Raw genomic sequence first — 23,933 nt, forward strand, 5'->3', positions numbered from 1 at the left:
TGATTTTAGCAGATAATGGAAATTAATATTAAACTAATGAGTAATGGGTAAGGTAATGAGCTTGCAGACAAGCAAGCTTTTCTTTGTGTCCTATCAAAATAATTTGATGTTTCATGAGTGCATCCTACTTGACAAATTTACATGAAGGAACCTGAAAATGACAGGAAAATTGGCCTGTCATTGCCTTTCCTCTTCCCTTTCCCTCTTCCCACTGAAAAAAAACAGAAGAATGTGACAGAGGCCTATTTCCAGTTAATATTGTTGCTTCCCTTGTTTGAAATGTTTATAGGTTATCCACTAAGTTGGTTAAGTAGCTTCTTTTTGAAAAGAAAGAATTGGTAGTCTTTCTCTAACAGTATCCAATTTATTAAGTAAACTTACAATTTTTAGATTGGGATCAAGATAGTGACTTCTGCCGCAGGAATTCTTTCAGCTGGGCTGGAAACCAGAAGTGGTCTGTGTTTGGTAGAAGGTAAATGTTCTTCTAGTACCAGGATGAATGACAGCTGGTCCCAGTGGTCATTTTTTTTTATTTTTGGTGTGATTTACTGCTGATGGAGTTGTTTTACAGCTGAAATGCCTTGTTACGCATCTTGGTATCTCCAAAGGAGAATGTTTTGTGAAAGTCCTAGCAAAAGGAAGAGCTTCCATAGGGTTTGCACTAAGACGCTTGTGAATTTACGTCTCAGTGAGGATTTTGCTTTCATCTTTGCTTATAACTTGCATATTGAGGGAGTGGAATGTGCTTTTTTTTTTTTTTCCTTATAATTGAAAGTGTTGCAGCATTGGAGCAAAATCACTGACTATTCTCTTGGCAAAATACATGATTCTGTAGCTCTATGATAAATTTCTGAACGTGTATTTCTATAGCTATGTCCCTGAAGTTCTGCTAAGACTGCAGGTGGAGTGTCAGCAAGAAGATGAAAAGGAGACTAAGCTAGCCAGGGTCCTTGGGGATTTCAGAAAATAGCCAAATTGCTGGTGCCCATTCTTTTAATTGTAAATCTACTGCTGAACTTTGCGTTGGAGCAGCTGCCTTGTCTCATCACTGAAGAGAAGCATGGGGATCTTGGAATTAATAAGGGAGCATTTGGGACCTTTTGTATTGATAGAGAAGAAATTTGGAATTGTAGCTCAACTGGATTAGTTAATTCAACTAGGATTTCACCAGTGAAGCAAGAAGCATTGTTAAGTGTCAGTGCAGTATGGGGGCCATTGATAAATTGCAGCCATAGTTACCAGTTGCAGGCAGACTTTTCTTTCCCTGGTACTGCTTTGGTTACATTTGATTGACCTCGAGAGTTGTCTTCTGGCCTCTGTCAGAGGCAAGTCCTCAGTCCTGTTGCATCTTCCTTGCATCTGTTTTTCTCCAGCAATTTCGGAGCTTGTGGAACCTCTCTTTGGAGGTATTTAGGACTCAGATGCATGTGGCCTTGACTAACCTGATCCGATTAGACCTTTTAGTAGGGGTTGGACTAAGTGACTTACGGATGTCCCTTCCCTCTTTAATTATTCTACACTTATGTGATAGCTCAGATTTTGGGGAGAATGCTTTCAGTGACACCCATGTTTTAAAGAATGTCCATCTTACTGTAGACTATATTTGTTAATAATTGTTATGAAAACTGCAGCATATGCACATTGGAGGGAGAATTCAGGTCAGGGGTCTGTATGCGCTTGGAACTAGAAAGAAGAAAGGAGGAAGGCAGGACACTGCCAGTTTTCTCAAGTACTACTTGGTTGCAGAAAGGTAGGGAATGTCTAGATCAGGATAATCTGGTGTACAGAAGGTATAGAAGTCTCAGTTTTCAGACTTTTTTTCTCTGCACTCCTCTCCTGCCAGACCTCCTGACCCAAACAGGTTGTGCATTTAGGAGATGAAGGACGAGTCTCTTCCCAGGGTTGTAGTGCTTGGCTGTATGGTAGAGGAGTTACTTGGCCATTAACATAGCATGATCTGTTCAAGAAATGTCTTTCTGGCTTGTGCAGTGGAAAGATGGGTGGGTTTGTCTTGTAAACTTGGCCAGTAGACTGCTGGTTGGATTATGGTTAACCTAGGATTCTCCTGGGATTATAACATACACATATGTATATATATAAAACACCACTGGATATTAACCTGAGATGGTGTATGTACTGAATCTCATCAGTGTGCTGTCCTGAAATTGAACAGCCAACATTTTTTTTTTCCTTATCTATCGACTAAAAATGAGCCAAACCACTTCTGATAAATGGCTTTAAAACTCTAGAGCTACATGAGCAGTATTTTGTGGCCAGTTTGAATCAAAGTGCATGTATAATTTCTAGAGTGTAGGTGGCAAATGTGGAACTCTGTGTTAAGTAAAACATAAAGTGAACTTGAGACTTAGTGCTTGTTTAGCAATGAACTGTACAAATTTGATCCTATGAACCTGCTGTTTGCTTGATTGCATGTGGATTACACTGCCAAGAGTGATTTAGTGGGCATAGTTAGGGCGATCTCTCATCATCTGTGTAAAATGAACTGTATAACTCTGTATTACAGCTCAGTAATTATATTCCTGGCTTTTGGAGAATTAGTTTGATTTATTTTGTTATATTGCTCAAGTAACTAAAGTAAGAGTTAGCCTTAACTGTTACCGAGTCCTTCACAGTACAGAGGAAGAGCTCATAAAGAAGCGACAGACTTTGGAGTCTTGACTTGGCTTCGTGTCAAAGTGTAATTTTAACTTTTTGTGAGCTGAAACCCTGCCAGGGTTGTCTCCTTATATCCTTTCTAAGTAATTTCTGCTCTAACAGACCAACTTTGGCTCGGTGTTCTGACAGAGCAGTATGTAACCCACCACAAGCAGTGGTTTAGGAGCCCAAAGCCTGGTATGGGAGCCAAAGCTGGTCCCTTTCTTGTTCTCACTTTCAGCGGGGATCCTCTGCACCCTATCAGCCCTAATTCAAAGAATGATCTTTCTGCTGGGTTCTATCTCTAGCTCCTCTACCCCTGTCCCTGAGAACAAATGCTTTGTCCATATCCAGTTCCAGGTCAGGGCATTTGTACTTTATGCCAAGTTTATTTTGGCTTCAGCCCAGCTCAGTGCCAGTGGGGATAGTGCTGAGGTTTCTCTGAGGAGTGGAAGTGTGACTGGAGCAACTGTGCTGTGAGCGGGAGTGCTTTTGAAACTAGAATGCCCTGTCCCTCTTCCAGTCAAGGTTTTGGTGGGCTGTGCTTTGAAAGTCAATTGGTCTGAAATTATTGTGGGGTTTTATTGAAGTGCCAACTTTTGTGACCCTTACATGTCTTGACATCCGTTCACATTTTTAAAAGACATCTATGCCATTTACCAATAAACAGTTTGCCTCAAGCTTATGGCTTTTACTAAAATGTCTGCTGACTTCTTGCTACAGATACAACTGATTTTTCATGTGTGCCCAGCAGGTTGGGTTTTTTTTGTATCGGAGGATGAAATTACATGTTACAGCTGAACCTGATATATCACTTACTGTCATCAAAACCTGACCATTCCTCCCTGCCACCTATAGCTGCAAAGTCCCTCTTCTTCCCTTGTGCAAGCTCCAGGCTCTGGCACTTGTCAGCTCCTTTGCCAGGCCTTTGCTGTTTTTCTGCTGTTCTGCTGTGTTGGGGTTTTGGCAGGCTGGTTTCTTCAGAACTTACGGAGTGACATTGTTACCTTTGCATCCTGAATATAATGTCTGAAACATCCTTTTATGACGATGATGGTGATGATGATGATGGTGATGATTATTTAGCCCTCAATCCACTAAGTTTTTCTGAGCTCAGCTGAGCATGGTGGTTTGCCACAGGTTTCACTAAACTTTCATAAAATGGAACAGATGTGTTCCTGTCTTTACTATGGATGAGAAGCACACACTGGAGGCAGTTCTCCCTTTCATCGGTTCAAGTTCTTCCTGATGTTGGGTGAGAGCATTTCTTTTGTTACAGGTCTTTGAGTTTAACTGAGAGGAACATACAGCCAAGCAGAGAGGAGAGGCATGATGCTCCCCTAGCATCAAGGTCTTAGTTCAGCCTGTAATGTTGTGAAACCATATCCTTAGGCATACCCTGCTTCGGTTTAAGAAATAGCATAGATAGGATCTGACCAATCTCTTTTACAGACTTTAAACACCCACTGGTTAATAAATGACTTACCCTACTGTGCAACATTATACATGTTAAGGGGAGTGTCAGCTTCCACTCTCCATCCTTTTGTTTTATAAAACTTTGATTACTTTTTCACCTTACTTTTCAAGTGAAAGGGTACTGCTTGGCTTAGTTACTCTCTGCCTGCTTCAAACTCTGTATCAAAAGAGCAAGCTTTCAAAATCAATGAATCTTTATGGACTTGAATTTGAGTGCAAAATAACCAGCAAAAATCGTTGTACAGAGACCTGTTCTGTGTTGGGGTTTGGCTTCAGGGACTGTGATGCCTTGAAACAGTTTGTCCAGTTGTCCTGTGTCTCTGTTCAGCAAAGGGTCCTTGTGAGTGATCTGTTCCTGTAGACATGTAGATAAAATAAAAATGAGCACTGGGAATTAAGATTTCCCCATACTCCCCTCTACTCTGAAAGCCATCCATCCTTTTCTGGAAGTCACCAGCATGATGAATGGGCTTTCCCTTTTAGCTTTGCTTGCAGATCCCTTCCTTTGCATTCTCCTCTTGCTGATAGATTTCTTTTGACATTTGTAAATAGGACTTTATTTCTTCTCAGCTTATCTTGTATGTTATCAGAGGAGGTGCAGGAGGGAAGCAAGCCTGTTGAGGACTCTGTCTTCCTGTTCCTTCCTTTCAGAGGAAAAAGCCACTGGTTTCTCCAGTAGGAGTATTCATGAGGGCTTTTCAGGCAGGTGTGCTCCTTTCCAGTGATGACCAGAGAAGGGAGGCTGGATAGATGTTATATTGTAGGAACCAGTGAGAAACTAAAGGAACTGGACTTGTTCACCCTGGAGGAGAAGAGACGGAAAAGGGATCTAGTAACAGCCTTCTATTATCTAAAAGAGCTTGTAGAGAGCATGGACCCTGACTCTTCTCAGACGTGCACAGTACAGGGAAGAGAGGCAATGGACACCAGTTGCAACAAATAAAATTCTGATTGGAAATAAGATGCTATTCCTCATCAGGGCTGGGGGTGTATCGTCAGAGATTTTAAAATCTCAATTGGACAAGGCTCTAGGCAACCTCATCTAATTCTTAAGTTAACACTGTGATGAGTGGGAAATTTGGCAGGAGACCTCCAGATGTTCCTTCTAGCCTTCCTTCTAGTTTTGTATCAGTTTATGCTTTCTGTTGTCACTTTCTGTTACTCCAGTGATAAATGAATGACTTGTGCTAAAGGACTTAGTCCCAATGGTAAATATAATAATTATAGAAGATGAGACCTCATCAAATACTCTGATCTGAAGCTGATTCAGTTATGCATCAGTCCTGCCTGAGAGGTGTGCATCTAAACCAGTCTTCCATTATCTTTCTGGCAGCTTCTTTCAACACTGTTGTGCTGGAAAATTTTCCTGATGGCTAAACTGAATCTCCTATGTAGTCTTACTCTTGGATCATGTGGAGGTGAAGAATAATTAATTTCTTTCATCTTTATATACATGGAGACCTCTATCACTTCTTTTTGCTCTTCTCTCTGATGAAATAGCCGTGGCTCTTAATGCACCCTATCCCTATTGGCAATGTTTTCTTGATTTGTGGCAATGTGGGTTGACCTCTTTTGAAATCTAACCATCACAAGCACCAATGTCTTACTCCCTGTGGTAAAAGAAAACATTATAGTTCAGGCAAATCCAGGAAACAGAGCAAATCAAAGTGTTGCTTTTAGTTTAGATGTAATTTTAATGATGTAGTCTATCCTTCTTGCAACTTGTCAACAAATTAGGAAAGCAGATGGGTGATTCTGCCCCTCTACTCTGCTTTCCTGAGACACTCTCCCCGTCCCTCCCCCACCCCCGGAGTATTGCATCCAGCTCTGGATACCTCAGTACAGGAAAGACATGGACCTGTTGGAGAGGGTCCAGAGGATAGACACAAAAGTGATCAGAGGGATGGAGCACCTCCGCTATGAGGAAAGGCTGAGAGAGTTGGGGTTGTTCAGCCTGCAGAAGTCCCGGGTTCAGCTGTAACAGTTAATTTTTCTCCTTTCTAGTAGCTGGTGCAATGCTGTGTTTTGGCTTTAGTCTGTGAACAATGCTGATAACACACCCATGTTTTAATTGTTGCTCAGCAGCTCTTACCCTGATCAAGGACTTTTCAGTCTCTCATGCTCTGCCAGTGGGGAGGGGCACAGGAAGCCTGGAGGGAACAGAGACAGGACACCTGACCCCAAAGTGATAATCCATACCACAGAGCATCATGCTTGGGAGATAAACTAAGGGGAGTCACCTGGAAGGCCCAGATTGCTGCTTGCATTGGGCTGGGTGTCTGTCAGCAGGTGCTGAGCAATTGTATTGGGCATCATTTGTTTTTATTGTTTATTGGTGGTCTTTTTTCTCTTTTTGTTTTTATATTCTCTCCCCTTGTTGCTTCCCTTATCGTTATTATTATTAGTAGTAGTAGTAGCAGTGTTATGTTGTACTTTACTTATTGGACTGTTCTTATCTCAGCCAGTGGGATTTACATTCTTCCAGTTCTCCTTCCCATCCTGCTGGGAGTAGGAGAGAGAAGGAGGGGCGTGAGTTCTGAGTTACTGGCTGGGCTTAAGCCACAACAAGAGAAGAAGCTGGGGAGACTTTATTGTGTCCTTTCAGTTCTTAAAAGAGGCCTGTAAGAAACATGGGGAAATACTTTTTTGCAGATCCTGTTGCAACAGGAAGAAGGGAGAAGGTTTTAAGCTAAAAGAGGGGAGATTCAGGCTGGACGTGAGGAAGAAATTCTTTATAATGAGGGTGGTAAAATTATGGCCTAGGATGCCCAGAGAGATGGTGGATGTCCCATCTCTGGAGACATTCAAGTCCAGGCTGGATGAGGTTCTGAGTAGCCTGATCTGGATGAAGATGTCCCTGCTCATTGCAGGGGGCGTTGAACTAGATGACCTTTGGGGGTTCCTTCTAACCCAAACTATTCTATGATTTTATGAAAAAAAAAGGATCAGAAAACAGTGGCAGTCCAAGCTGCTGACAGTGTAGACTTCATGTGTGAAGGCTGGGCAAGTAGACCTCAGGCTATGGGCACGCTGCCTGTTGTGCTCTGTGCACATCAGACTGAAGTAAAGTTATTCATATGTGGTGCCTGTGGAGTATGTAGAGAACCTTGGAGCACCACAGAGAAACCCAAGTTCTGTTCCTCTCCTCCGTTATTATCCATAAGGAGGGTTTAATGCTAAAAGAAGCATGGAGGCATTCAATTTGCCTACCCCTCAAGCCCCTGCTTTGTTCTTAGTGTTGCTTGTAGCTCTTCTTGGTGAACTTGAGGCCATTGAGGTTTCTAGTTAAACCACTTAAATTGTTCAAGAATGGCTGAAGGAAGTCTTGTGATTTCTTAGGAGGGGTTTGAGTACTTGCTTTTGCATGATCATTGCTTAGTCCTCTTTGCTTGCTTCTTTTCTTTGTGTTTTCTACTTGCACTTTGTTGTGTCCTCTGCAGGACTAAGCACCACAGAGACCTTTGAGTACTGTATGATAGAGTTTTGGGATAGAAGTGGTTCTTGAGTAACTTAAGGTGATACCAAAATGTATACTTGGTTCAAGATTTAATACTTTTTATGGCAGTTTGGATCTGTTAATATCACTTCTGCTAGACTGGTAATGGCAAGACTGTCTCTGCACTGTCCTGCTGGAGTTATTCAATGAAGAAGTAGTATATAACCAAACTCCACATTTAAATCTTTCCCCTTACTAGCCAGGAGGAGATACAACTTGTCAGGAAATTATTTAATTTGTGCAGTAAGTATAACCCAAATTGAATAGTCCCCAAATCTTTGGTTTGGTGTCTGATTTGCATATAGATAACTAGTACACATAAGGAATTTCATAAAGACACACATTACTTACTTAGTACCTGCGTAAATTGTAGAGTATGGCCATTAGTTTCTGTATTTCAGTTAAAATAGGGCTGATACTGATTTTTAAAATAAATAATAAATAAAAGGGCACTTCCCCAAAGCTGCTTTGGAATTGCCCCCAGGATGTAGATACACGTGCGGTACTTTAGCTGGCTGTGCCAGTTCCTATGCACAAACTTGCTTACGCTTCTGGTACCCTCTAATTTATCCCAACAAACTAGTGTGTGTGGCTGCATGTGAAGTGGGTCATGTAATTGGGTTAATAATGGTGGGCGGGGGACGCTGGTTGGTCTTAGGGTTGTTATTAACTTGGATCTGTTTGTTGCCCAGTTCATCACACAGGTAGGGCAGGTTGAAGCAACTCCTCTGTGAAACTTTATTCTACAGAAATGCACGGGTAGCAGTGGTCTGAGGTTATTTTTGATAGAAACAGGTTTTACTCTCACCTATGATATGTGCTGAAAACCTTAATTAAAGACTGAGTGTTCCCTCCGATTAATAGTTATCCAGCTGTTCATGGAGACGTCTCGTAAAGGAGCATCTTGCTGGGGCGTACTGGGCTGGCTGCGTCTGGCGGGATACCTTTTATTTTGGTGATTAGTCAGATGACACTTGAACTTGATTGGATTTTTTTTTTTTGACCTGAACTTTGTTTCATTCATTCACATAATGAAGCATTGAAAACAGATGTTAATGGCAGCATATGTTTGTTCTGCTGTTACCTATGTGATACATTATAGGCCAAATGATCAAGGGACTGAAGGTTTGTGAAGCTACGGAGCTGAGAAGGGCTATTAGCTGTTTTTAGAGGGGCTGAGTGCTGGTAGTGGCAATGCCTGTGCTATGGAAGGGCTTCACAAGGAAAACTCAAATGTGGGTGATGGAGAAGAATCTTATTTTGGGAAATTTCTGAGCTAAATACCTTCTAGTTGTGTCTGTTTTCTTGCTGGTGATAAATTAAAGAGGCTGTGATGTGCATGCCACAGTTATTAATGCTGTAGGGTATGATGGGATGAGAGCATCTACAGAAATTGTCTTGGTGGTAGTGGAATAAGTTACCTGAAATCATAGAATCGTGGAATTCCATGGTTAGAAAGCACCTCAAGGATCATCTGGTCCAACACAGAATCATAGAATAGTCAGGATTAGAAAGGACCTTAAGATCATCTAGTTCCAACCCCCCTGCCATGGGCAGGGACACCTCACACTAAACTGTGACACAAAAGGCTCTGCCCACCCTGGCCTTGAACACCACCAGGGATGGAGCATTCACAACTTCCCTGGGCAGCCCATTCCAGTGCCTCACCACCCTTACAGTAAAGAATTGCTTCCTTATATCCAATCTAAACTTCCCCTGTTTAAGTTTTAGCCCATTACCCCTTGTCCTGTCACTGAAGTCCCTAATGAAGAGTGCCTCCCCAGCATCCCTATAGCCCCCCTTTAGATACTGGAAGGCTGCTATGAAGTCTCCACGCAGCCTTCTCTTCTCCAGGCTGAACAGCCCCCAACTTTCTCAGCCTGTCTTCATATGGGAGGTGCTCCAGTCCCCTGATCATCCTCGTGGCCCTCCTCTGGACTTGTTCCAACAGTTCCATGTCCTTTTTATGTTGAGGACACCAGAACTGCACACAATACTCCAAGTGAAGTCTCACGAGACGAGAGTAGAGGGGCAGGATCACCACCTTCGACCTGCTGGTCACACTCCTTTTGATGCAGCCCAGGATATGGTTGGCTTTCGGGGCTGCGAGCACACACTGAAGCCAGCTCATGTTCAGTTTCCCATCAACCAACACTCCCAAGTCCTTCTCCACGGGGCTACTCTGAATCTCTTCTCTGCCCAACCTGGGATTGCTCCTACATTTCTGCCCAGTCCTTGGATCATCTTTGTGGCTCTTCTCTGGAAGCTCTTTAGCCTGTCCACACCTTTTTTGTACAGTGGGGACCAGAATTGAGCACAGCACTCCCAAGTGTGGCCTGACAAATGGTGAGCAGAGTGGGACAATGACATCTTTATCTCTGGTGGTGATGCCCTTGTTGATGTTCCCCATCACCCTGTTCCCTTTCTCTACCACAGCTGCCCACTGTTCACTCTTAAAGAGCTTGTGTCCCCCAGACTCCCAGGTCCCTTTACCCAGTGCTGCTCCCAGCTGGGGAGATCCCAGCCTGGGCTGCACTCTGGGATTGTGCAAATCAAAGGACAGTGGTTTCTTGCAAAGAAACCAACTTTGACTATGAACATGCTGTGCAGGAATTGCAAGAAATGCACACATTTGTATGTTAGTTTATTGTACTGTTCCCTCTTTCTTCCCAATAGGTCTTGGGTTTTGGAGTCATGGTGCTGAAGTGTACTGTGTAGGAGTTGCGGTTTACAGTAGATGGACTCACACAGTTTTTATAAGCAGTTGAGAATACCAAAACAAGAACTGCTGAACTGGCAGTTGTTCTTGTACAGTTTCTTTCTTGACCCTCATGGCTGCCAAAGCACCCAGCACTCCTATATACTCTGCTTGTTAGGTGTGCCTCCTCATCAGATTATCTTGCACTAGCTGGATACAAGTTGTTTAGGTGGGGCACGTTTTAAAACATGAGCCTTCTGCTGAGAGTTGATACCGGGTGAGTTGGCATGGCAGAAGGAGTTGGACATATACCTTAGTTCACTGCTCAATATTTGCTGAATAGTGACACTAGAGCAGTGATGATCAAGTTCTCAAACAAGGTCAGGCCTGACTCATTCTCAGATGTGTTCAGAGGTGGAGAGTATCAAAACCAGCTCCTGAACCACAGAATAGGGATGAACAACCTTCTGAGTTAAGTGTAAATTTGATCTCATGTTTTATTTATGGCTATTTATGTGAAAATTGGGACTGTATAAAGTAAAAGTGACTGCCTTGTTCCCCTTCAGATCCACTTCAGTTCATGTGTTTGCTCGCATTGCTCATATTGACTGCCTTGTCTACAGCCAGCAAAACTGCTGCCAGCCATTTGGGCAGGTTTTTAGGGAAGTGTTGTTTTCTATTTTTTTTTCCCTGTTTCTGTTGGTCATTTCAGTTAGACCTGGTTTTGGACATGCAGACTGCAGGATTGAATGGAGGAGGCAGACAAACACTGAGCTTTCAATAATCACACTTCACCCTGGAATATTTGGGAATGTGCTTAGCCACACTGTATAAGCTGAACAAAGCCATCAGCCAATATTTCAAGGCAGTAACCATAGCCTTGGAAGGTTAGTCAAAGAAAGTGTTTCCACTATTAAGTGCTCAGCAAGTAAGGCTGTGGGCAAGCTCTCAGGGGCAACCTGTGCCAGGGCCTCACCACCCTCACAGGGAAGAACTTCTGCCCAAGATCTCATCTCAGTCTCCCCTCTGTCAGGTTAAAGCCATTCCCTGTTGTCCAGTCTCTACAGACCCTTGTCAAAAGCCCCTCTCCAGGTTTCCTGCAGCCCCTTTAGGCACTGGAGCTGCTCTAAGGTCTCCCCTTAATGAGCCTTCTCTTCTCCAGCCTGAACAAGCCCAGGTCTTTCAGCTTGTCTCCAGAGTAGAGCTGCTCCAGCCCTCAGAAGCATCTCTGTAGCCTCCTCTGGACTCACTCCAACAGCTCCATGTCCCTCTTGTGTTGTTGCTCCAGAGCTGGACACAGGACTGCAGGGGAGATCTCCCCAGAGAGCAGTAGAGAGGCAGAATCCACTCCCTCAACCTGTTGCTTACACTCTGGGGATCCAGTGTAGGACACAAGGGCTTTCTGGGCTGCAAGTGTAGCCCAGAATAGATAAATGGCAAAACTCCTTATCTGACTTCTTTTTCATCCCAGTCTTATACTATTTTGCACCCCTGCTTTTCTCCTAACCCCCTCCAGTTGGGGTGTCAGGTAATATAATAGTTATAGTAGTGCAGTGGTGACCTGATCATGCTAGACAGCTTTTTGAGTCTTGCCTTGTAGATAAGGCCAACCTATTTTGTAGTTGTGCTTTAACTGCGTTGTGTTCTTTACGGGCTATAAATGGTTTGCTGTGCATCTTGATCTTTCTGGTATAGGGAAGACCAGATCATATTCTGATGCCAGGAGAAGATAACCCATCAAGTTTGTACTTTAGGAGGGTTTGTCATCTTTATTCATTCAAGGAAGTAGGATTTTTATCTTGATGACTGTATTCTGTGGTGAGGTGTGTGCTAGTTTATAGTGGAATTAATTAATTGACAAATCTTGGGGCGGGTAGAACAGACCATTCCTGTCCAGGGGTCAACAATAGCCCGTGTTGCAGCCATCCAGAGCCTTCTGTTTTGTTATTTTCTCTTTATGAGTCAATGGGTGGTGTCATTTTATATAATTAGGTGTAGACTGTTGTTTGGTGATGTTTTGAAGGCTAGTTAGGGTGCAGTAGCTGTCAAATGATAGGAGCTGCTGACCTGGTCTGAAGACCATCATGCCACATCAATATTTTTAAACAGGAAATTTTAGTGTTATTTTCTGCTTGGAGTCTATGGTGGATCAAGAAATCTTCCTTAGCACCCACATTCTGCTGGGTCTCCCAAATGCTTGCAGGTCTTTTTAGCTGTCCTGGGAGTCTTTTTGATCTTTGGGTTGCTGTGTCCTTTTGGTCTTGCTCTCTTAATATGAAAGTGATGCTGGGATTCCCTTTTTTCTTTTTTTCTTCCCCCTCTCTCTTTTGGATGGTTGACACATTTTTTGGTCTTGGATGAGACAGCTTGATCTGCTGGAAGCCAGGATGAAAGGGAAGTCCATGGTTGGGATGTGTGCTGTGGTGTGGTGCACTGCACCATTACCCTGGACATGTTCACTGTGATAATACAAAGGCCGTGGGACCTGAGCATGTCCAGCCCTGCTTGAGGAAGTTTGTCCTCCGTGGGGTAAAGTTTTATTTTCTCCATATGCATTGGTCCCATAGGGCACTGTTTAGGCTTCTGTTGCATTTAAAGTCATTTTGCCATCTTGCAGAAGAAGTAGAAGCTGTTACGAGAAAAGAAATGTTGGGGTATTACCAGCCAGGGCTTCTTCTTCATTTCCTGGTGTCCCTAGGTAAGTGGGTTTTAGGGACACTTCCTTTTCTTTGGCATGTTCTGGACAGATGTACAGACCCTTGGAGTTCTGCCAGGAAGATGCTATAATATGCTGAGCATGCTGTTCCCTCATCCTATTCCTGTCCTGCAGCTGGTGATGTGAGGGTGCCTGGAAAATTGTTCCATGTCAGGACCATGCCTCCTCTATTCCCACCACCCCAAATCTGTAGCATAGGTTACTGTGGCCACTGAGCAGCTATTTCTGTAGGCTGGTTTTTTAAACAGGAAGATGTGTTGCAACATTAAGAGTTGATCTGATTCTGAAGCATGGTTGAAACATGAAAAAAAACAAAGCTACCTCTTCGCCCTCACTCAAGCACCTGATATTTATGCAACTTCATGTGGTTTGGCATAAATTCTATAGAACAGCACAGTACAGCTGAGAGGCTGCAGCACCCCAGATGCTTCTTGGGGCAACAGACTTTTCCTGACCAGGCAATTAGCTTCTAAAGCTGTAGGAGCACATGCGCTTGTTTGGCCTTCCCTTCGCTAGGGGCAAAGGCATGCTTTGACTGGTGTGAGCTTGGCTCCATGACAGAGCCAAGAGTACTGGAAGATGGTAGAGCAGTCAGAGAGTGGTTCTGCTTCTAATGTGGTAATGGCTTCTTCCCCGTATTTATTTCTGTCCTGTCCCTGCCTTTGACTGCTGTGCCCAGGGCACTGTAGAAGCAACTCTCAACAGCAACATCCTATTTCTCTCTGCACCATATTCATCTTTTCAGCTTCTGTTTAATGTACCTTCCTCTCCACTGCCACCATGCTTTGCAGCTGCCAAAGGCCATGGCTGGCTGGGAGCAGCAGCCTGCACAGCATGGTGCATAGATATGGCCCTGCCTCCAGCTGGAGCATGCTTCAGCAGCGTCCCTGGGCCCTGCGCCTGGCTCCACCCTCCACATCCCATTCACCAAGTACTGCACAAGCAAAGTTTGTACATCTGTTTCTGCTGGACTTTGGATTCAATAAATGTCATTAAAATTACTTTGTTTGGTTTATTTCAGTGTGTTGACACAAGTTCCTGTCCCTCTGCAGCTAGTGTTTGCATGCTACTTGCCCAGACATGGGCAGCCTTGGAAAGCTAGGATTGCTGGTCAGAGGGGTGGGAAGAGAAATGCCATGGGCAAAATACGGGACAAGAACAGGGCGGGAGGAAGATGAAAAGTGTGTCAAAAGACAGAAGAGAGAAAGTAGGTGCAGTTAAGATCTGGAAAGATGCAGACCCTGCATAAAGTGTAGAGCTGACACTGGGGAGCCTTCAAACTCTCCCATTACTCAGGATACAACAGCCACAAACCCTATTTGCAAATCTGATTCTTTCTGAGGAACTTCCACCTGCTTTTCCTGTGCTTTTCCTGTGGCCAGATGCATACTTCCACACCATTGCTTCCTGCTTCATCTGTTTCAGGTTTTCCAGGTTGCAGGTCAGGTCACCATGGTGCTTGCTGGGAACAGAGCTCTGCCTTTGGCAGCAGCTTCTGCACCAGGTACCAGTGACCTTGAACAAATGGACTGAGCAGCAGTGGGACATGTTTCTCCCCTAGAATGCACATGGGTAGGGAATGGTCCATGTGTCAGTGGTAATGTCCATTTGTCTGCCATCCTTTCAAGCCTGGCAGGTGCCAGAGCAGGAAGGGTCTGTGGTGTCAGGCTGTAACTTACTTGAACAACCATCTTTTCTGTGATCACCGGGCCTTACACATCTGTCCTTGGCATGTAATCAGACAAGAGCTCAGCACGGATACTGGTGTATGTTGCCTTCCACAGTCTCCTGTGCCCACTGGCAAGTCTGGCATGTTTGAACCTTGATGCGCAGGGAGATGTCAGAACAACAGAAGCGCAGAACCAGACTGGCTTGTGTGGGAAGGGACCTTAAGGCTCATCCAGTTCCAACTCACTTCCACAGGCAGGGACACCCGCCACTAGACCATATTGCTCCAAGCCCCATCCAGCCTGGCCTTGAACACTGCCAGGGATGGGACAGCCACAGCTTCTCTGAGCAACCTGTGCCAGTGCCTCACCGCCCTCACAGGGAAGAACTTCTGCCTAAGGTCTCATCTCAGTCTCCCCTCTGTCAGGTTAAAGCCATTCCCCCTTGTCCTGTCCCTGCAGGCCCTTGTCCACAGCCCCTCTCCAGCTTTCTTGTAGCCTCTTTAGCCAGTGGGAACTGCTCTAAGGTCTCTCAGAGCCTTCTCTTCTCCAGGCTGAACAAGCCCAGCTCTCTCAGCCTGTCTTCAGAGCAGAGGTGCTATGGATGCTCAGAGCATCTCCATGGCCTCCTCTGGACTTGCTCCAGCAAGTTGTCAGTTCACTTTCTTCTCTGCACTCTGTCAAAGGAGCAGCAGGCTAGCAAAGACATAATGAAAATACTGCTCTTCATAATTTCCATCAGGGCACCTTGCATTGTCTCTGTGCTGTACATGGGCTGATGCTACACACTTCCAAGGCTGAGCATCTTATTTTTGTCCTGGTGTTCCTAGATGTGTGAGGTAGCCGTGATGCCAGTTTTATTCACTGCCTGACAGAAGTTCTGTATACATTGCTGGCACTCTTGAGATGGAAAGCTAAAATGCCATGTTATTTCTACAGTGCACAGCAGTAAATGGTGTCTTAGCCCGGTAGTGCCACTTCCCTGTTGCAGCCTTGCAAGGCAGAACCTGATCTTGGATACAAAAGTTATGTCCATCACAGGATCTGTCCAAAATGTCAAGAGTAGAGCAGGGTTGCCACTGAATGGGCAAGGCAGGGTTTAGCAGGAGTGGGTGGAAGATAGTTGGGGGTACTAGTGCACACTTCATCAGTCTCCAGTGCTTAACAGGGAGCATGCATGAGCTGATCCTGCAACCATGTCCTGAAGTAACTGAAGTCTTTCATGCCATGCGCTCTGGTATTGTGTTAAATCCACCCTGTTCAGCAAGCAGCAGCAATGGAACTTGCTGTTCATTTTTTTTTCACTGTGTGTTAGGATCAAGATAGCCTGCCAAGAAGATCGGTGTTTCTGCTTGTTCTTGTTAGCAGGCCAAACAGAACTTTGGTTTGGTGCTGAACATACAAAAATATCTTCCCAAGGCCCCCTCATGGTTTCTGGTTTTCTTTCATCACATTCTCTTTTTGACTGCACAGGCTGAGCTATTCTGAATATGTCTGGCTGGTTGCAAATACATGTATCTTGGGTTTGGGGGTTTAAGGGTTCAATTCAAAGGACATCATTTGAACCTCTTTCTGTTCACTAGCTTCTGAGGTCCTGCTGGCAGAGTGGTTCTGCCTGTGTATTTGCATGTGCACTTATCTTCAAAATGAGCTGTAGTGAAAACAGAAACCTTAGGAGTTGGGAAGTTTAGGTTCGGCTTTGACTATTGCCATGAGCCAGGTGCCCAAGTCTGTTCTGTTCTCTGCCTTTCTCCCCTTTATATGATTTTGTGCTTTCGAAGAGGGATGGGGAAGGAAAAGGAAGGAATGAACTATCTGTGCTAACTAGACCCTCCAGTCGCTCTAGCTCACTACAGTCTATCAAGTATCGTTCTTTGGGGGTCTGTGATCTACTTTTTATAAGAAAAAGAAAAGCGCATTCTCCCATCCCGTCCAGATGTCTGACATTTTGCAGGGAATCTGCACTTGCAATTGAGAACTTTTAGACTTGGTCAGCTGCACATAGGTGTGACATAGCCATGGCTCTAGACATCAGCTATCACCCAGAGACTGAAATGGGGTGTTACTTACACCACATAGCCTTGTTGAGCTTAGTTACTGGTCAGAAACGGTTCATTCGTGGGTGGTTCCAGGGTTTTTCTAGAAGCAGCTGCCCAGGATAGACTGCACCAGCCCACTGCGGGTGGGAAGGTGAGAGGACCTGGAAAGGAGCTGCAGCAGTGAGATGGCAGGTGGGAATCTGCGTGGAGAGAGCATTGTCACAGGAGTGACGATGCATTTTGGAGTGATGACAATAGCTTCATGGAAACATCAGTGGTAAAAAGGACAATAAAGGGAAAATGCTGGGATTAATTCAAAGAGAGCTAGGAACAGTATAGAGAACAACTACAGCCTGCTGTCCTCCATGGTGCACCTTCATCTCCATTCTCAACAGAGCACTGTAGATCCAGAAAAGGTTCAGCTGATGATGGTCAGAAATACAGGAAGTAGCTAAATAGGCTAGGAATCATCAGTCTGGAAAAGGGATGATTATAGGGGATTTTGCAGAGGTCTATGTAATGATGTATGTTCTGGAGAGACTGAACATGTAGTTTGCCATCTTCTCGAATGTAAGAACTACAGGGTATCAGGTACAACTAGTAGGAGGCATGTTCTCATGCTCCTTGAAGTTATGCTGTAAAAATTATTGCAGTATACAGTGGATGGTATGAATGTTTCCATCTACTTAAAGGAGGATTGTACAATTTAATGGAAAGAAAATCCTCTGAGTACTAAGGGAGCAGAATCTCCACCTGGCTCAGTGTGTCTCTGCTGAAAGTGGTCACAGTGTTTAGTGAGAGCATCTTACACATGTGTTCTATGCTTTTGCTGTCTCACTCTTGAATTAGGACCCTTATCTGGGTTGACCCCATCTTCTGTGTGACTGACCTTTATAAGAACTTGTCTTCCAGGTCTCAACAGTGTCTTCTGGAAGTACTTGAGTACAAGTGGTGCAGAAGTTAAAATGTCCAGGCAGTTTGTCAGTGTAAGTGTGGGGAAGGCATAAAAAAGTCTGAGGCAGCCCTTATTAAAGCAGTGTTAGGTTTTGTAAAGAAAGAAGCTTTTGAGTAACTGGAGGCATGAGCAGTGCCATAGGAGTCAAAGGTTGTAATATCATAAACCTATTACTAGGTGGCGATAGTAAATTGTTAATAAGGCAGAAAAGTCCCAAGGTTTCAGCAAGTGTTTTTTTTTTTATTTGGAGAGAAGTTGGAGGACATATTTGCAAAATATGTGTGATGAGTTACTCCCCACTCCTCTGGTAATTCAAGATAATGCCAAACACTTTTGATAGGGTACACTATTTGAATCAATAGGCCCACATGACTTTGACCTAGAAGTATTAGAAGTGCTGATTGTTATTTTTAATTCAGATTATTAGGAAATTCCAGGAGACTGGCTGAAGTTGGCCAGTGCTGGAATGCCCTGGATGCCATTGCCCTCATGTTTATTCTGGGCAGAATTTTAGAAATCCTGATACATTAGTTGATTAATAAGTAACTGAAGGTTAGGTATATAATTAATACTGCTCAACTTATGTTTATGGTGAGTATGGTAACTTCTCGCCAACAAATGGTTTGGTGTTTTAAGGTGACCATGGTGATTTGATAAGGCTGACAGTCTAGATTTAAAGCACTTAGTATTATGTCAGGTCCAAATTCAGCATTATGCAACTTCTGAGTTGAAAAAGTTAAGTCTGTATGTCATTAGCAAAGTTCTGGGTGAGCGAAGTCTCCTGAATTGGTGGTGTTAGTGATTCTCTGTGGAGAGTAAAATTCAAATAAGACTTTGTCCAGGCACTGTTGCAATGCATACCAAAGCTGGCACTATCCTCAGAGTGCCTGCTTGAGTGAGTCCAGAGGAGGCCACGGAGATGCTCTGAGGCATCCTCTGCTCTGGAGACAGGCTGAGAGAGCTGGGCTTTTTCAGCCTGGAGAAGAGAAGGCTCCAGGGAGACCTTTCAGCAGCTCCCAGTGCCTAAAGGGGCTACAAGAAAGCTAGAGAGGGGCTTTTGACAAGGGCCTATAGGGACAGGACAAAGGGGAATGGCTTTAACCTGACAGAGGGAGGTTGAGATGAGATCTTAGGCAGAAGTTCTTCCCTGTAAGGGTGCTGAGGCCCTGGCATTGGTTGCCCAGAGAAGCTGTGGCTGCCCCATCCCTGGCAGTGTTCAAGGCCAGTTTGGACAGGGCTTGGAGCAACCTGGTCTAGTGGAAGTTGTCCTTGCCTGTGGCAGTGGGTTGGAGCTGGATGACCTTTAAGGTCCTTTACAACACAAACCACTCTCTGATTCTGTGAAGCCTTTCTTCAGTTGCTTCTGACTGGAGTTCATCTCATCAGTGTGTTCATCACCACCTTTGGGAGTACAGCAAGTAGTAGTACTGTGAAGCACAAATCTTAACAGGAGCAGGAGGAGTTGTTTTTTTTTAAGTAGGATCTGTCAAGATCTGTAGGTGATGAAACCTTTTTTTTTCCCTTATACTGCAGAACCTATAGCGTCTGTGCAAGTTGTCCTCACAGTTGGGCACACTGTTGCATTTCTTCTGGTAGCCTTACCTGGGGTGTAAGGTGTGTAAGCATCTGACTACGTAGTTGTATCTGATGACAAGCTCTTTTCAAATGCTTTTTAAGGCCAGGAATGCTTATTTTTTTATTTTTTTTTTTTTTTTTAGAATCACTAGAAGTTTGCATTTAGATTGTATTATACTAAGTAGCTTAGTAGATAAATTGATTAGAGTTATCATCTGAAGTTGCCAGCAGCTTCATGAGAGAAGTTCTGAACTGATGCACATGTCACAGGTCTGGTTCTGGGGAGACTAAACTAATAGATCAGCGATGGCAGCCTTCCACAAGCCAGCAGCAGGGAAAATAAAATGGATAATGGAGAAGGGCCACAGTGTTAAATCCTTGGTATTTCAGTGATACTTTTACTGAATGGAGTCTTGGCAGTCGAAGTTTGACAGTAGACTCTAGAGCCCCTATCACTCCCTTCTTTGTTTTTGGCAAGCCGATTTGGCATCAGTTTTGAGCTTGCTGAGGGTGCTGTCTGTTCTGCTGTCCCGGTCCTTCTGGAGGTGTTAGGCAGGACAGGTGCTACTGTTGACAGCTTGTTTGGAGCTGGTCCAAGGGAAGATGGAGCTGACTCTTGGACATCTCAGTCTGTTCCTGTGGATCTGTGGGACTTAACAGAGGGGATTATTCACCATTTCTAGTCTAGGATTTGCTAGGAGTCCTTCACACTTTCCACTGCCAAACTCTGACCGGAGGCACAAAATCTTGGGCCATGGCATGTTTCAGTCTTGCTCCATTCCCTGAGTCTCCCATTGGCATTCCTGTGGTGTGGTGCAATAAATGGAGGGCCTTGACTATGCACCCAACGTTTCATGCTTTTCTGAGAAACCCTGAGGCTGTAAGTCAGCTGATGAAGACATCTGAGTGCATGTAACTGAGCACCATTTTACAGGATTAAATTTCTAGTGCCCTCAGGTGGTTGTTGTCTTTGTAGGAAAGTCCTGGCTTGCAGGAGTGTTCCAGCCCACCTTCACCAGGCTGCTCTCTGGGCTTTGCAGTGCTCAGTCTTTTTTTGCCTTCTACTTTTTAACCCCTCTCGTTGCCTGGTCTTTGCATTTTTTATCTAGTCCTTTTGCCAAGACCATTGCTCCAGATTAACAGATTCTGCACTACCCTCAGGTTGTACACGGTCAGTGCACTCTCAAAGCACCTTCTTTTGCTTCCACTTCAGTTGGCACAGTCTGCCTAAGGACCCAGACCTATCTGTTTAAAACACAGGTGGTTGTTATTAATGTTGCGTCTATCTTAGGCTTTCTGATAGAAGCTCGTGTCTCTGTGCCATGTGGTTTTGATTGTGTAGTCCATAGGAACACTATAAAGGGCTGGAAGGGTCCTGATTCTTTTCAGAAATCTTTTAATGGCAGTGTGTTGTGCTTTCTTTAAACTCTCTGATAAGACAGTTCCTCGGAACTCTATGGTGTCAATGCTCATGGCAAGGGGGGTGGAACTAGATGAGCTTCAAGGTCCCTTCCAACCCAAACCATTCTACGCTTTTATGACTCCTCACCTGCCATAGTCTCCTGCTACATAGGAGTCTCTACCTATATGGTCTCCTAAGAGAGTCAGGGATAAGCCATCTTGAGCAATAGTGGCACCTGAAGTTGGCACAGGCATGGTTAGTAAATTCAGTTGGCATTCACTGAATCACTCTGGCCACAGCTGTGGGAGCACTCTCCTCTGCTAGAGGGAGATGGGAGTCCTGAAAAGAGAAGACCAGTGTGTTGCCTGAAGAACACTTCCACTTTTAAAAGATGGATTAATCTCTCTTCTTTGCAGTAGTTACCAGTTATATCTGGCATTTCTACATGTAGGAAATTCACGAAAGAATCTACAAGAGAACTGGGGTAGATCAGAACAAAACCAGGAGCTTGGCATGGTGGAATTATTGTGAAGTGTGGAAAAGGGCGTGTGGGCAGAATGGTATGCCTGACTGTCCTGGGTTCAGCAGTAGCAGTCATTTTTCCCCTTCTTGGTAGCTGGTGCAGTGCAGTGTTTTGACTTTCAGCTTGGGAACAGAGCTGATAGCGATGTTTTGGTTTGGCCAAGGACTTTGTGAGCCTCATGCTCTGCCAGGGGGGAGGGGAAGCCAGGAGGAAGCAGAAACAGGACACCTGACCCAAACTGACCAAAGAGGTATTCCATACCACAGCACGTCATGCCCAGGATGTAACTGGGAGTTAGCTGGAAGGGCTGGGAGACTGCAGGGTTGGAGGAGGTATCGGTCGGTGCTTGGTCGGAGCTGGGGGGGGCAAGTTATCGGTCGGCTGGTGGTGAGGTGTTGTATTCCCTTGTTATTTCCTTTATCATTATTATCATTGGTGGTATCAGTAGTGATTTGTGTTATACCTTAGTTACTAAACTGTTCTTATCTCAACCCGTGGGAGTTGCATTATTTTCGATTCTCCTCTCCGTCCCTCCGAGAGCAGGGGGAGGGCAAGAAAGGGGGGGGAAGTGAGCGAACGAATTACCTGACTGGGTTTAAACCACGACACTGACCCCAGCTGTAACCGTGGTACAGTGTTACTGGCAGAAAGAATAAAATATATTTATGTTAGAATTGACCACTTTTAAAATTGCCAGCTGAGGGTTGTGCTGTACAATGTCCACAGAATGGGAAATGTCACCACCCAAGGGGAACACAGAAATCCTTATCAGCTGTTGGAAGGGAAATGTAAATGTGAGAATGCAAAAGGTGCCTCTGGCCATTGGGCTATTCCTGTGAGCAGACAATGCTGCACTTGGCTGAGAATTATTTTGTTAAATGCTTCTGCTGGAAGATGGTGTTAGTGGGAAACACAAGTGTTTTACAATGAGAAGCTTGTTTCACTGCAGACAAGATAAAACAGAAATAGCTTTTTAAAACAAAAAAAAATCTGTGTCAGAATTACTTTTTGCAGTGTCCCTTTAATTATTTGTCATAAGGGACAAATGAGGTTGAAACCTAATTGATGTATTATGATTTATGACTTTTCAAGTACTGGTATGTGAAAGTTAATATTGGGAAGAATCAGGAGTAGGATTAAAAATTTTGAATTTCCTCCCAGAAAATTGTGTCCTGAGGTTATCACTGCTGTGTTGTTCAGCTGAGATGGCTTCACTGCTGACTGGCTCTTTTGTCTTGTCTTGTGCAGGATGGGATAAACATTCCTATGGGTACCATGGGGACGATGGGCACTCCTTCTGCTCTTCGGGGACAGGACAGCCCTATGGCCCTACGTTCACCACTGGAGATGTGATTGGCTGCTGTGTCAACCTTATCAACAACACCTGCTTCTACACAAAAAATGGCCATAGCTTAGGTAAATAAAGAAAGGTGTTCTCAGGAGAGGGATGCTTCTGTCCTGCTCTTGTTGCTGGTTACTCTAATATTTGGCATGTGTTGTAACACTTGTTCCCCATTTATAGAATAGGAGAGAAAAACAGCTCTGGGCCACAGTCAGGAGTTGTAAATTGGCTGCAAGACAGAAATTTCAGCATGTGAAAGGGTTTTGTGCTGCTCCATCTGTTGAAGTAGGTTAGAATTGCATCCCCAGCTTCTGCTCCTTTCCTCTGCTACTGCACATCTAGGGGAGGTTGGATCAGATGACAAATGGCTGGGCAACAGAGAAATAAAGAAGTGGTAAGTTTAGTTAGTGTATTATTCAACTACCTACAAAGCCACTGTACCACTGTCTTTTCATTTTTAAAATGAGCCTTAACACATCGGTCCCAGCGTTCCCAAAGCTGGACATTAATTTAGCTTAAGAAGTCTTACTTTAAGCACTGACCTACAACTTGGTTCATTCCACAGCTGTTTCAGTATTTCCCCTAAAGTTAAGGACTTCAGAACTTTGCCCAAAGGAATCTCTTACAGATGTTTTCCAGGCATCTGTCATATCTGATTTGCCTGAAATAAAAACTGGTGACCATTTTCACTTAAAATATCTTTCACTTGGATGACATATTCTCCACTCCAGACAAATTCTTGTCTTTTTTTTTTTTTTGTCACATAAGACATGCAGTATATTTTGATAAGTTCGTATTGCTTTTTGTGCTGGAATTCATTTGGTTGGGCAGGGACAAGCACTCCTTTGCTTCTCGTTGCTGTGTCAGTTCTACTTCATTGAATTCAAGATGAAGTAACTGGTAGAAAAATACCACACTTAAAGCATTCAACAGAACAAAAGTTGTTTTGAGTTACTGGCTGGGCTGAAGGAAGGAGTGGGATTGGAGTTTGGTGGAGAGTGTGTAATTTCTGGTGAGCTCTTGGGAAAAGTACTGGGCATCCTGGTATTGGAGAGAGATGGACATGCTGGAGAGAGTCCAGCAAAGGCCTGCCAAGATGCTGAAAGGACTGAAGCATCTGGGACTGGGAGGGGATTCTGCCCCTCTATTGTGCTCTGGGGAGACTCTCCCCTGCAGTCCTATGTCCCGCTCTGGGTCAACAACACAAGAGGGATATGGAGCTGTTGAAGCGTGTCCATAGGAGGACACAGAAATGCTGCAAGGGCTGGAGCAGCTCTGCTCTGGAGACAGGCTGAGAGAGCTGGGCTGGTTCAGCCTGGAGAGGAGAAGGCTCCCAGGAGACCTTTCAGCAGCTCCCAGTGCCTAAAGGGGCTACAAGAAAGCTAGAGA

At 44.4% G+C, this 23,933-nt stretch overlaps 1 protein-coding gene across 5 annotated transcripts in view; it reads left to right on the forward strand.

The window, feature by feature from the left end:
- RANBP10 (RAN binding protein 10) overlaps positions 1-23,933 on the forward strand; it is a 71,032-nt gene that overhangs the window by 15,166 nt on the left and 31,933 nt on the right. For 4 of the 5 annotated variants that reach the window (XR_008975060.1, XM_057430479.1, XM_057430478.1 and 1 more), the window contains one exon: positions 22,451-22,618. Coding sequence is in view for 3 of the 5 variants with exons in the window: in XM_057430479.1 (XP_057286462.1) it covers positions 22,451-22,618 (168 nt within the window). In the remaining 2 variants the exon portion in view is untranslated. Of the gene's footprint in view, positions 1-22,450; positions 22,619-23,933 lie in introns of those variants that run through there. The other variant, XM_057430481.1, reaches the window with a different exon arrangement.

Source organism: Pezoporus wallicus, unplaced genomic scaffold (assembly GCF_028554395.1).
Source record: "Pezoporus wallicus isolate ANWC-B61680 ecotype Strahan unplaced genomic scaffold, APGP_CSIRO_Pwel_v1 contig_3573, whole genome shotgun sequence".
Classification (NCBI taxonomy): Eukaryota; Metazoa; Chordata; class Aves; order Psittaciformes; family Psittacidae; genus Pezoporus; species Pezoporus wallicus.